Source organism: Hippoglossus stenolepis, chromosome 11 (assembly GCF_022539355.2).
Source record: "Hippoglossus stenolepis isolate QCI-W04-F060 chromosome 11, HSTE1.2, whole genome shotgun sequence".
Taxonomy (NCBI): Eukaryota; Metazoa; Chordata; class Actinopteri; order Pleuronectiformes; family Pleuronectidae; genus Hippoglossus; species Hippoglossus stenolepis.
In genome coordinates, this window is record NC_061493.1 from 3,447,777 (window position 1) to 3,460,437 (window position 12,661).

General features: G+C 39.4%; 1 protein-coding gene across 5 annotated transcripts in view; it reads right to left on the minus strand.

The window, feature by feature from the left end:
• Window positions 1-451: 451 nt before the first annotated feature.
• The window catches only part of LOC118118215 (microtubule-associated protein 4), a 96,993-nt gene continuing 84,783 nt past the window's right edge, over window positions 452-12,661 (minus strand). For 4 of the 5 annotated variants that reach the window (XM_035171232.2, XM_035171231.2, XM_035171226.2 and 1 more), the window contains 5 exons: window positions 10,883-10,975; window positions 8,502-8,583; window positions 8,294-8,403; window positions 7,929-8,121; window positions 452-7,012 (listed from right to left, as the gene is read on the minus strand). In XM_035171232.2, coding sequence (XP_035027123.1) covers window positions 7,008-7,012; window positions 7,929-8,121; window positions 8,294-8,403; window positions 8,502-8,583; window positions 10,883-10,975 — 483 coding nt within the window. In that variant the 3' untranslated portion in view covers window positions 452-7,007. The remainder of the gene's footprint in view (window positions 7,013-7,928; window positions 8,122-8,293; window positions 8,404-8,501; window positions 8,584-10,882; window positions 10,976-12,661) is intronic. The other variant, XM_035171227.2, reaches the window with a different exon arrangement.

A 12,661-nucleotide genomic window follows, 5' to 3' on the forward strand; every position in this document is an offset into this window, starting at 1 on the left:
GGATACTGCTGAAAAAGCCCAGGTGTAGCAGTGCTAGTAAGCTCTTTTGTGACTCAGGGCTAAGCACTTTACAGGCTCTCTTGAGGAACCTGATGTTTAAGTTTATGTCTCGACTTGATGAATCACAAAACTGTATTATAATGATGCTCACAAGCCCCAGGTGCAGCTCGGTCAGATATCAATCATATCTGTGGAAACATTGGTATGGGTGCCTTTTAAGACTCTCATGAATAAGAGTATGTTTGTATGTGTTTATGTATCTGTTTTCTTTTTTTCTTTATGGTGTATGTCTTGCTATTGGGTCTAGAGCCTGTAATAAAGTTTATCAATAACCATAGGTGTATCTAAATCAGCAAGGACTGAAATCTTCAAGGTTAATAAGTAGAGTGTCAACAAAACAGTCAATCTACGTGTGGGGAAAATAGAATAATTAACACTACCGGACACTACCTGATCTTTTGCTTATCTTTTTATTTCATGATTAATATTCACATCACAGGTTAACAATTAATCACAAGGAACACCTCTTTCATACGAAATATTCAGAATTGCAGGGGGAGATGAGCTCTATCTAATAGGACAAATCCCTCTGACAACCAGCAGTTTGTTGATGTCTGCATGCTCTGGTTATGGTGTTGTGCCCTACAGTATAATACAGCACACTACAGTGGATCCACTCCACAGGACTGAAAAGTAGATTGTTTTTGCCGGTTTCCTCTCAGTTATTTGATGGCAGATTTGAACATGTGGCTGAATAAGTACAGAAAAACAAAAGTAAAAGTAAACAAAATACAACAGTTAGACATAACAAAGCAGTTTAAACACAAAGATTGAATTTCCTGCTCCTAAGTTGGAATGTTGGTATGACTGGTCTATCTGGAAGCTGCAAACGGAGAAAGCTACTTTTCAGTGCTGTGAAGCCCCTGTAGGTGGGAGACACAGTTGGATAACATATCTACCAACACAGTTTTGTATTAAGTCACAGTTACATTTCTAGTGATAAGCGCTGTCTTTTCAATCTTTTAAAAGACAGGGCAAGTTTAAAATCATGTTTGCCCCTTTTAAGAAAGAAAATAGTCAAAACATTTTTTAATGTAATTTGGTTCCAAACGTCCCTTAATTCACTCAGTTGGTAGGTATGTCAAGGTGTCTACATAGGAGCTATCTAACACAGAACATTACTTTCTACCACATGCCAAAAGACTAAGTCTCTTTACTGTTAGTCTAAGTGGAGGTGGGGCTGGGCAGAATAAAGGGCTGACCAGTGTGTGTCAGGTGTGACATGTAGAGCATTTCAAAGTAAAGTTTACTTCTGTTTTAGTGAAGCTCTCCAACCAATTCTGAAAACCTGTGATTCTTGTGACAGTTTCGTCATACATGACACACACAGGCTCCCTTCCGACCAATTTGAATCCAGAAAATAGCGTTTCTATTTGTGACCTACAGTAGCTTCAAAACAGAACAGAGACATACCTCATACATGACTTCATAATTTTGCGTCTTTAATACATTTTTTATTTTTAAACATTCTTGAAACATCAGCAGCCCTTTTCTTGGCGGGGAAAAAGGCAAACTGACAAAAAGAAAAAGTATATATTTTTTTTATGCTTTCAATCTTATAATAATACCATTATGAATCTTAACAGAAGCAGTTTTACAGATGTTAAACCTCATCTGTCAACATCCACCCTGTAAGTAAGTTTCTTTTTTTTGTTTGATTTTCATTTATTTGAGTTACTTCTGGAATGATTAAAAACATGGTTGTAAATACAGTGCATTCAGAAAGTATTCAGAACCCTTCAGTTATTTCTTTTCACATTTTGATATGATACGGCATTATGCTAAAATTATGTAAATTCATTTTTCATTTCATCAATCTATATTCAATAGCCCATAATGTTATAGGTATTCAATATTTTAGCGGTTGTAGGATTTTAGCATGACGATGCAAAACAACAGAATGTTTAAAAAAGGTGAAGGGGTCTGAATCTGAATGTTCTGTACACAAAAGGGACAGTTTGACGTACTAGTGGGAGGTGGTGTTCCAGCATTTCAACTGGAGAATCAAACTTTTGTGAATGGATATCTGAGTGAATCTGGTTGTTTCCTTTTTATCCAAGCTACAAAGATGCAACATTACCTTTATACCTAACTTAATTAGTGCAATTAGTGTTAAACTCCCTTATCTAAAGTGATGTTTCGGGACCAAATATTTGCTTCTATTGGATAGATCCATGTGCTGCTGCTTTAGCATAGACTATGAAGTATTGCCCAACTGATATAAGATTTTGGAGGCAGAATCAATGTTGATTATTTTTTGAATTTGGCCAGTAGATTTCATACATTTTAAAACAGAATCACAATTTTTATCATCACCAACACCCAAAACCTGCTGTCTATCTGGCTTCACTCACTTCCTGTGTACACAATGTTACAAGGAAGGAGACCTCATAGGTTCAAAGGCAACTCATTAAAATGAAGTTGCTGCAAGTTGCTATCTTCGCCTTTTAACATTACTTAACATGCCACATGCTAGAGGACTGAAATTCAACCATAACACTCATGATGCTGTAGCGGAGGTAGCCTTGATGCCAGTCCTCTTGTAGCCTATAGCTCCCGAACTTCATGGAAACTTGCCCAATATCAATGTTAAGAGGGACAACGTGATGGCAGACTGGAGATTTCAGTGTTGAACCATCAATACCAACAGCACAACACAAATAGCCAAAGTACCACTAAAACCCATGAAGCTGACCAAGAAACAGTAAAGGGTCACCATTGTGTCACCCAACTTGAACTCATTCCATCATATGATGCTTTTCACTGAGCTTCCAACACACGCTAAGACTAGAACTTCTTCCTACTTCTATACACACAAACCACCGCTATCGCCTATCAAAGAGCGTTCATACCTATGTTCTTCTTTTCCTGATGAAAGATCCACTCATTTTTTTTTGACATATGATCCACGTCATGCTTTACTTTTAGGCATCTCATGACGATGATTTGGAGCAACAGTACAATATTAAATATGAGCAACTTTTATATCGCTTCAGTGTATCAAGAGTGTGTTCAAAGTGCACAGGACTTTAGAGCTGTAAGGGGAAACTGTACATTACTCATATGGTTTTGATAGCTGTACGATTCCAGACACAATAATATAGTGTGGCCATCAAAGCTAGTTTAAATGAGAACAGCGTGTTACTCTACAGTAGTTCCTTTAATGGTGATGTGAGGTTTCTCAGCCAGCCTTTGTTTGGTCTCAGAGCCAGACTATCAGTGTTCCAGAAGCTAAGCAACACTCTCTGCAGGATGACTGCAGTAGCAACACTTCACACATCTGACAGGTACGGCAAAACACCACAAACATGTCACCAATCCTTCATAGTTTCAGTGGAGTCCATCCCGGCCTATAGTGCATAATGCATAGAATTACAGTGAATAGACAGGGCCGTCTCCTTAAAGACGCTGCTTAGATTTATATTAATGGTGTGACACATCACAACGCTTGTGTTCTGTAAATTAAAGTCACATCACAGTGTTGTTTTAATAGAATCTAAAATGCCCAAACTAGGTGATTTATTAGAATAATAAAGACAGACACAAAAAAAAATGCGAGTCCCCCCTTTTCTCCATGGTAGATCATTGAAGACATTTAACAATTGTGGAAACTGCAAAAATAACATTCCCTACAACTTAGAGCTTATTTCTTGTTAATCATTGATTTGATTTTGTGTGCTATGACTATTTTAAATTGTTCATCATTTAAAATGTGGATCTCTATTTGCCAAGGAAAGAGTTGTTCATTAGAAAGACCTGTGGATGGTGCCAGCTGCCGTATTTGCAGGCCCTTCTTTGCCTCGCTGAAATACTGCTGCATTCATGGCATTTTGGAGCTGCGTCCAGTGAAGTTGAATAATTTAAGAATTTTAATAGCTCTTTTTGAACATTTCCATTGTAACTCCAGTGTTATGATATCAGTACAAACACGGCTTCACTAGTGTATAAAAAAACAGCATTTTAAAAAGCTATTTGCGTCCATCTATATACACTACTGTATACAGAGAAACAGGTACCTAGAAACTGCTGTGCAGTAGTAACCTAAATTGGCTTGGTAGTAGCTTTTAGTAAGTTCAACTGGATAATAAACTAGATACTAGAGAGTATCTAATAAATAAATAAGTAAATAACGTAAAAGTTGCAAAGATAATTTCAGACTTGCCATGAATGTAACATTATTCCCTTAAACTGACGGCTCTTCCTGCAAGTAAATTCGCTGCTCTTCTAACCTGTTCAACCTCTGTGGTCATTGTCTGTCTGTCTGTCCCTCATATGTATGAACGGGTAACAGGAAGCGTTCACAGCTAAGATCACTGTACAGCTTTCAACAATGTCGGAGTGGAACACTGGAGGAGGAAATAGACAAAAATGAGACAGCACGAGGTGAGCCTATGTCAGACAATGACTATGGCAGGAACAACACACCGACACAGCTCATCATTGTTTTAACAATATCAGCATAGACCACCAAAACACAATAAAGAGTTGGTTTCATTCTACAACAGAGAAATGTCTTTATGAGCAGTATACCGCTTTTATTTTAGGGTGCTGCCTTGTGTTTGTGTATCATACTGTATATGTGTATATGGGCTGCTTTCTGTTTGTGTGTGTGTGTGTGTGTGTATGCACACTAACAAGCATGTGTGTGCTTTCATGGATGGATCTGTGCTTATTTATGTGTGTGTTTGTGTGAAGAAAGTTAGCAGGTTTCACAGAGTGGGTTTCTAAGACGCACTGGCTGGTGGGAGGACCTAATCCCACTGGGATAGACCAAATGACCAGGAAGTGCCACATGCGCAAGAGGATGGTGCGGTCTGTTTGTCTGTCTGTCCATAGCCACATGTGGGCTATAAATACTAGACACAGCTCAGGGTGACTGCTGGGGTCCCTCCCCTCATAGGGGAGTTCTGTTCAGGTGTATGAGTGGGACTGAAGTATACGAGGGAGGTTTGGTCTCTGTCTCGCTGTCAGAGAGATCAGACAGTGCTAGAATCAAAATATTATGGTGTGGGAGAACAGAGAGTTACATGTACTGTGGCAGAAACAGACATACTGAAAAGACTAAACGTTTCAGTGCCCATTAGGTTTGTGGCATATTCATGTATGAGCTTATTTAAAGTTGGCGGGTTGTAAGTGACACGGTTTTATATTTTTTAATATAATATTAAATATAAGGTGCTTTTTGTCTTTTTTTAATACTTTCATTAATTCAAACTGAAGAGTACTGCAGTGCTGACATATCCAAATAGCATCTCTGTTAAGCCCAACAGATATTCGAGATATTGTGTTATTGTGAATTGAAGCCCTGTCACACCAGGAAGTGGCAAAACGTAAACTCATCCACAGCATGGTTCTAGAGGCTCGGAGATGCAGGGACTACTCTGTCGCAAGTGTCTGCAAAGCCGACCTCTCCTATGTCAGTTTATACTCTGCGAGGGGATTCTTAAATAAAAACAGATTTTGAAAAAAAGATATGAAAACTTAAAACCATTTTTGAATTCACAGCTCAAAGTAAAACTCAGTATGAAACATTTGCATGATTTTTCTTTGCCCACAGACAAACCACTGATTATCCGCTGAAGTTAAGTGATTTTGCCAAAACATCTCACCACTTTAAGTTGTGGTGTCTTCTGGACTTCAAACTGCAGCTTGCAGCGAAGTGGTTCACAATGTCTACAACAAGAAAAGTGCTACATACAATACACCGTGCATCAATGCTATCACATTACTTCAATTAAGGGTGCAGCAGCTTGCAAGATCTAACACTAATAATCAACTGTTAGCTGCTCTTGTTCAGTATTACTCCCTCAGCTTGAATCAGGGTTCACTCCTTCAAGGTCAAACACATCTTAACTTAGAAAAATATTTGGCTCCAGTATCAAATAACTGTGTTCAGTGCCAAATCATCTTCAAGCCAAGGCTACCCAGAAGCACAGGAGATCCCCTATAACTTTACGCCCACCTTCCTTGATGACTATCACAAACTCATTCACTTTATTGTAACTTTTAAAGTGCCTCGCAAGTACTGCCAATGAATGCCTTTTTTTGAAACACAACAGGAATTATCTGACGTCCTAAAACCTTCTGCACTGACCTTCTTCATATAAATTTCCGTATCTACTTTAATCTACTCTTATGCTAAACTCTTAGAGATAAACTGGTGCAATGATACCAAGAGAAGTAATGTAAGATTATATCTGAATGATCAATAATCAGACATTGTGCAGAGCTGTAGATAATATAGATTTGGAAATAATTGCTGGCTGCCTGGGAGGCTGGAATGTGTTGATTTAAAGCAGACTTGACAGTCTTTGTCCTGCTGCTGGCTGCTAGCAAGCCATCAGCTGGTTAGTGTGATCTAGGGCTAAATGGATAAGGACTGGGGACATTGAAAGATAAAAGTGGTTTTGAATTGTGAAAGCTGGAGCAGAGTGAAGCCTCAAAACTCTGTTGTGAGGGTGTTTGGGCCACAAGTACAAGTGTTTAAACAAGAATTAGACTCATAAATGGAAATATTCTATGAAAAACCTGGCTATGCTCAATAAAGTTAATACAGCATTGACTATGATAGTGGTTTTATTGCGTTGGGGGGGGTATAGGGGTTGAGGTCATCTAAGTGCTTACAGGGAGTTTTATGAGTGGAGAAGCTGGTGGAATCCCACACGGAGAAACAAAGACAAACAGCAAGTGCTGTTCTCTGTTACAGGTGAGGCCAAAGGTCACCCCGAGGATGTCGAGAGGTCAGAGGTCAGGGTTGGTAGCGGGAGGCTGGCAAGCAGACCCCAGAGAAACACTGAGAGGCGATCGTTCAGTTTGGTGCTGTGGTGGGCGAGAAGAAGGGCGGGGCGACAGGGAAGTGACTGCGCTGTGGTAGGTTGGTTGGTCTGTTGATTGGCAGGTCGGCGAGGGGCATGCGTGTCCCACCAAACTCTACAGGTCACTGGGACTCAATCTGTGGAAGGAAACCAACTGGATTAAGAAGAAAGAAGAACGTGATAAAAGGAGAGAAAGTAATACAGAGACAGGTGGAAGATTTAACCAGCCAGATGGTCTTAAACAGGCTGTCATTGCCATTATGAAACATGTTTTTGATTGTATTAGCATTACAGCGCATCCATCAATTAGGGCTGAATTTGGCAACTGCTTCAGGTGGCAGAAGTCTGCTGTCTCTCTGAACTCAGAGGGTCTGGAGACCAGCTGTAGTGCCAGAGATAAATGTATCCCCTAACAACCCCTGATCTCCGCTCTGTAGGGCCCTTCATTATTGAATTTGGTGGCAAAAGCATCTGCTACTTTGGCCACCTCACTCCCTCAGACATGTAGCAGATATCAGGCCCACACAAACATGCCCTTTCCCTCTTCTTGTCATTTAAGTTTTTATGTACGTTCATCTCAGACAGTCTCTTGAAGAGAGTTGCTAATATCTCTCAGTGAATTTGCTCTCATGTGGTCATGTGGCTCTTTTGACGGACTTTGACAAGTGGCGGCCAGGAGGCAGCAGCGTGTTCAATGTGTGTACCTCATGACCTGATCCAGGTGACTTTTTACTTGTCTTTTTAAGTTTTATTTGTTTCCCCTCAAAATAGTTATTCTAGTGTCTGGATCTTCTATGATGCTTCAGATCCACAGTTTGTAAAACAGCCTCCATAAAAAAAAATCTAAAATTCGAGGTGCATATACATTCAAATTGGTGTGATGATTGCAACTGAAAAAACAATAACAGTTACATTTATTTAGACTTTTTTTTTTACTTTTATTTTTCTTTCAATAAAAATGTATGTATATATATTTGTATTACAGTAAGGACTTCATGACATCACAGATATGCAAATTAGCAGCTGTGTGTGTGCACGTGTGTTTCCACTCACTTGTCTCAGTGATGCGCTTGTCTATGCTAAGGGGCTCCCTCAGTCCATCACCCCCGAAAGGAGAAGGTGTGGGCTCCTTCGCCCCATTCTCCTTGGCAACACCTCCAGGTGCTGTTGCCTTGGCAACGCCCGCTGGTCCTGTTGCTGGAGTGCCACTTGGGGGTGAAGATGTCTTCTCCTCTGCTTTCTCCTCCTGTAGCAAAATATAGACACAAGCGCACACAAAGAACAACCGTTTTTTTTATAGCTTACTGCTCTCATGCAAACACACCATCTAGTGGTGTAGGTCGGTAAAAGCACAGTGATTCAGCAGGACCACAGACGTTCCCGGCCTGTTGTCTGATAATATTTGGTTTAAGTTTGACCTTGTGTCCGTTGGTCTGTCCGTTGCCGGGCCCCACGTTATCCAGAGATCCAATCTTAGACTTAGCCTTAATGTTTGGCTTATGGGACTCAATCTTCACATCACCACCACCTAGAATAAAAAAGGATAACAGAACAGAATAGAATGGAATGGAATTGTGTTTAAATGGAGGAAAACAGAGGAGAAGAGAACAGACGTCTAAGTCGAACCTGGCTTGTATTTGATGTTGTCCTTAGAGCCTAATTTGGAGGTCACCTTGCTCACATCAACCTTCTTACTCAGGATCTGCACCTGGAGAGAAGAAGAGATTAAAATGACCACATTCAATGGAATAGTACAATGCATCTACTATAATTTGTACATGTACAGTATATATTGTCAATACTACTACTGTATATACAAGTAATCATTCTGTATATACTTCAATGTATACTGTATGTACTTTAATTTATACTTCAATGTATCCAACTGTATATACTACAACTTCATACTATACTTTCTTAAATGTATATGACTGCTTCATACTGTATGTACTTCAATTTATACACACTACTACTGTTTACTGTATATACTACTTCTTCATACAGTATATGCTTTAATGTATACTGTATATACTATTATTGCACTGTAAATTTAAATGTATACAAACTACTGCTGTATACTGTATATATTTCGATGTTTACTGTATATAATTAAATGTACACCATATATAATCCTATTGTATACAGTATACACTTCAACATAAACATACTACTACTGTACACTGTATATATTTCAATGTATAATGTATATACTTTAATGTACACTGTGTACACGCCTAGTGTATACTGTATATACTTCAATGTATACATACTACTGCTGTATAATATATATATATATATATATATATATATATTTCAATGTATAGTGTATATAGTTAAGAAATTCCCTGTCATCCATGATCATGCAGCTGGGGCATTTAAAGAGAGGATGACCTTCGGTGCTTGATTCCCTACTCTGACCTGTTCTATTCTTAGTGAAGGTGCCCCTTTGTTTTGTTCAGCTGGTTAATGATGCACCATTTATGCTGAGGAATCAGGACAGGCTGAAATTGGAGGACGGGAGCAGGTAGCTGTTAGGCCGTTGTCACATCATGAGAGCGTGTGCTCAGGATCACGGGGAGAACTACTGAGTGCTCTGACAGCTGCTGGCACTAATGGAGTCTGAAAGAACATCCGCCCCGACCTTCCTGACAGGGCACGGTAAGGTCAATCAGATTTATTTCTTTGATGACAGTCAGGAAGACTTAAAAACAACCATGACCCTCAGAGATGCAAACTTTTATATGCAAACAAACCATCATTAAGTCTGATTGCCTGATTGATATTAGCAGCATTAGAGGTTAAATGACAAGTTAAAACATTAAAGAACCAAATTTATTATAGAAAGGTAAATATTTTAACTCTTGACCAGGAAATCAAATGTTCATGAGGACATTTCCGACTGAGGTAGCTATGACAGAGTATTAGGGCCACATTGAAGAATGAGATTATTGAAGTTAAATCATAATATTACAGGAATAAATTGAATGAGAAACAAGCCATATCACAAGAATAAAGACAGAAAAATGGATAGGAATTCCCACTTCTTCTCGATCCAAAATCTTGATTAGCAACCATTTTGAACATCACAGAGATTTAGCCACCAATATCCCTGAAGTCAACCACTACCAAACATTTACTACTCCACAAAATCTATTTCATTTAAGTGGCCCTAATACTCTGTGGAAGGAAACACAATGAAAGGGACTTCAATAAATAAAGAAAATGCATTGGTGCAACTTTAGAACATGCTACTATCTTCCTTTGACATTTTTGTTGTGTCCCTTTTTCTCTAGAATTAATGCCTTGTATTTGAGTTGTATTGCCTTACCAATTACAGTTGCCCCACATACAGTATGTAGCAGGTATACAGTAACGTTTTGCATTTTGTTGAATTAATCTGAGACAGCAAAGTGGTGAATGTGAGGGCAGGCCAAAGACACAGTGATAGTGCAGCAGGTGTTTATAGAGCAAACAAGAACAACATCTGGAAGGGTAGACAGAGGGACATCGAGTGAAGTCAATCCCATATGCAAACAGTGGGAGACAATCATGTGCTCATTAGTATGCACTGATTGTTAGTTACTTTTAAATCACAACCTTTTCACGTCAATGTCTGATATGGGAAGAAAAGACTTTGTGCATCGTTCAAGTTGAACTTCAATAGTCTCCCCCGCAGATAATACTGAAATGAGATTTTCTGGATTTGTATGCTGGCAAAAGATTTATGGATTTTATTATTTATGGATTTTGATCTTATCAGTAATGATCAGATCTTCTCATTGTTGTTTAAACAAGGATAGAGTGTCTATAATGATGGTCTTATTAGCCTTATTAATACTTGTCAAGTAGAACATGTGAATATGTGATGAAGTAAGTTCTGTGTAAATACAGCCCAATCGGGTGGAAGCAATTTTGAGCAAGAACGTTCAAAACAAGGATAAATTTGAATAAAATATGACATGTGTCCATCCTAACCAGGGTCTGCCTCCAGCTGCAGCAGTACTTACATTGCCACCTCCAGGGACATGTTTGATATTGTCCTTGGAGCCACAGCGAGACGTGACATGGCTGAAGTCCAACTTTTTGTGCACTATCTGAACCTAAAGACAAGCAGGCAGACACACAGACAAGAAAGAAAGAAGGAAAGGAAGAAAGAAAGCAAGAGAGAAAGAAAGAAAGCAAGAGAGAGAGAAAGAAAGAAAGAAAGAAAGAAAGAAAGAAAGAAAGAAAGGAAGTCATGAGCAGCAGGAAAGAGCAGATCAGCTGGCTGCTGAAGTTAACAGAAAACAGAGCAGCCTTGTACTGTAAATATGGAAGAAATTCTGTGATTCAAATCAAATTGCAATTCCTGCTCATGAGTTCAGTGAAAGCAGTGTCTGTAATTTCATCAGTTCATAAATAATAAAACAAAACATTGTGGTTTAAAATGAAGGCACGGCTGATGGGACATAACCATAAAGGAATCAGTGTGGTTTACCAAAAGAAGAGGATGCTGACTGAATAACAACAGAGCGCTTCCATTTACAGGTTTAACTAAAACTGAACAAGCACAGGACAAACACTGTAAAACAAGACACAGCACAACACATGCAACATAATTTAACACTTGACAAAAAAGTGATTTTGCGTTAACACATGCTGTTGTAAACAGAAGCTTTTGCAAGCGACTAATACAGGCGAATGGCAATGGTTACTTTGAGGTACAGTTCAAGTGGACCACTGCAGATGTTCCACAAATAATGGCCAAAGAACAACACCTGAGAGTATGTTGCATGATTATGGAGAGACATTAGTGAAAAAATGATTAGATCTGAACTAGATATTAAGGATAGTAAACGATACGACCTGAAAAAAATCTAGATCTTTTGAGGGTTTTCATTGTGATGTGCCTCACTTTTAGCTGCACATCTGGATTCAAACCCTTAGACTGCATAAAGATGGACGACAGGACAGTTCCCCAAAGGGAAAGCCATAGCATCTCAATTGCCACCTGGTAACTGACTGCAGCCTAGGTCTCTTCCATGTTAGTGGATGGGACAAGGGACAAACTAAAAAGTCAAAGTACACATCAAAAATGTTTCCCTCAAGATCATTTCTACCATTTAAGTTAGGTCTTAACACTGATGTATGTCCAAGTATTCCTTTTTTCTGTTAAGTTTGGTTTTAATTAGTCATTTAATGCATTATGGATTGGGCAAAACGTCATGATTGACAGCTGAGACTGACTCATTAGTAGTCCAGCACATGTATCGGTGGGACCTCGCTACTGTGGCTCCATCCTCCGATTGCCACTGCGCAGACTCTGGCTGCAAATGACGCGGTGTCCATCTTTATATACAATCTTTAGTCAAACCTAACACACAGAGTTTAGCAAGGATCAGAACACTTGGAACTCTACGCCCATTATTCCCACAGCCCCTCACTCCCCCCCAGCCCTGCAGTCAAACCCCCTGCAGCCGACCCGAGACACCTGCCTCCGTCCTCTCTGTCTTCTATTTTAGCCTCCCTCTCCTGGATAAAAGTGGCATGATGACGCAGGGAGCACCAGCAAAGGATGACTCAGAAAGCAGTTAGCACTAATATGCTTAATGTGTGAGTGTGCGCAACACACACACACACACAGACACACACAGACACACACAGACACACACACACACACAAAATGCAGGAACCAGTATATAGGGCTGAAGTCTTCACCTCTTATTTTTCCCTTTCTAATGGCACACTGTAAACATCCAAATTAATTTCAAAAACCTGCAATTGGTGCAACGTTGTGGTTAATCTGG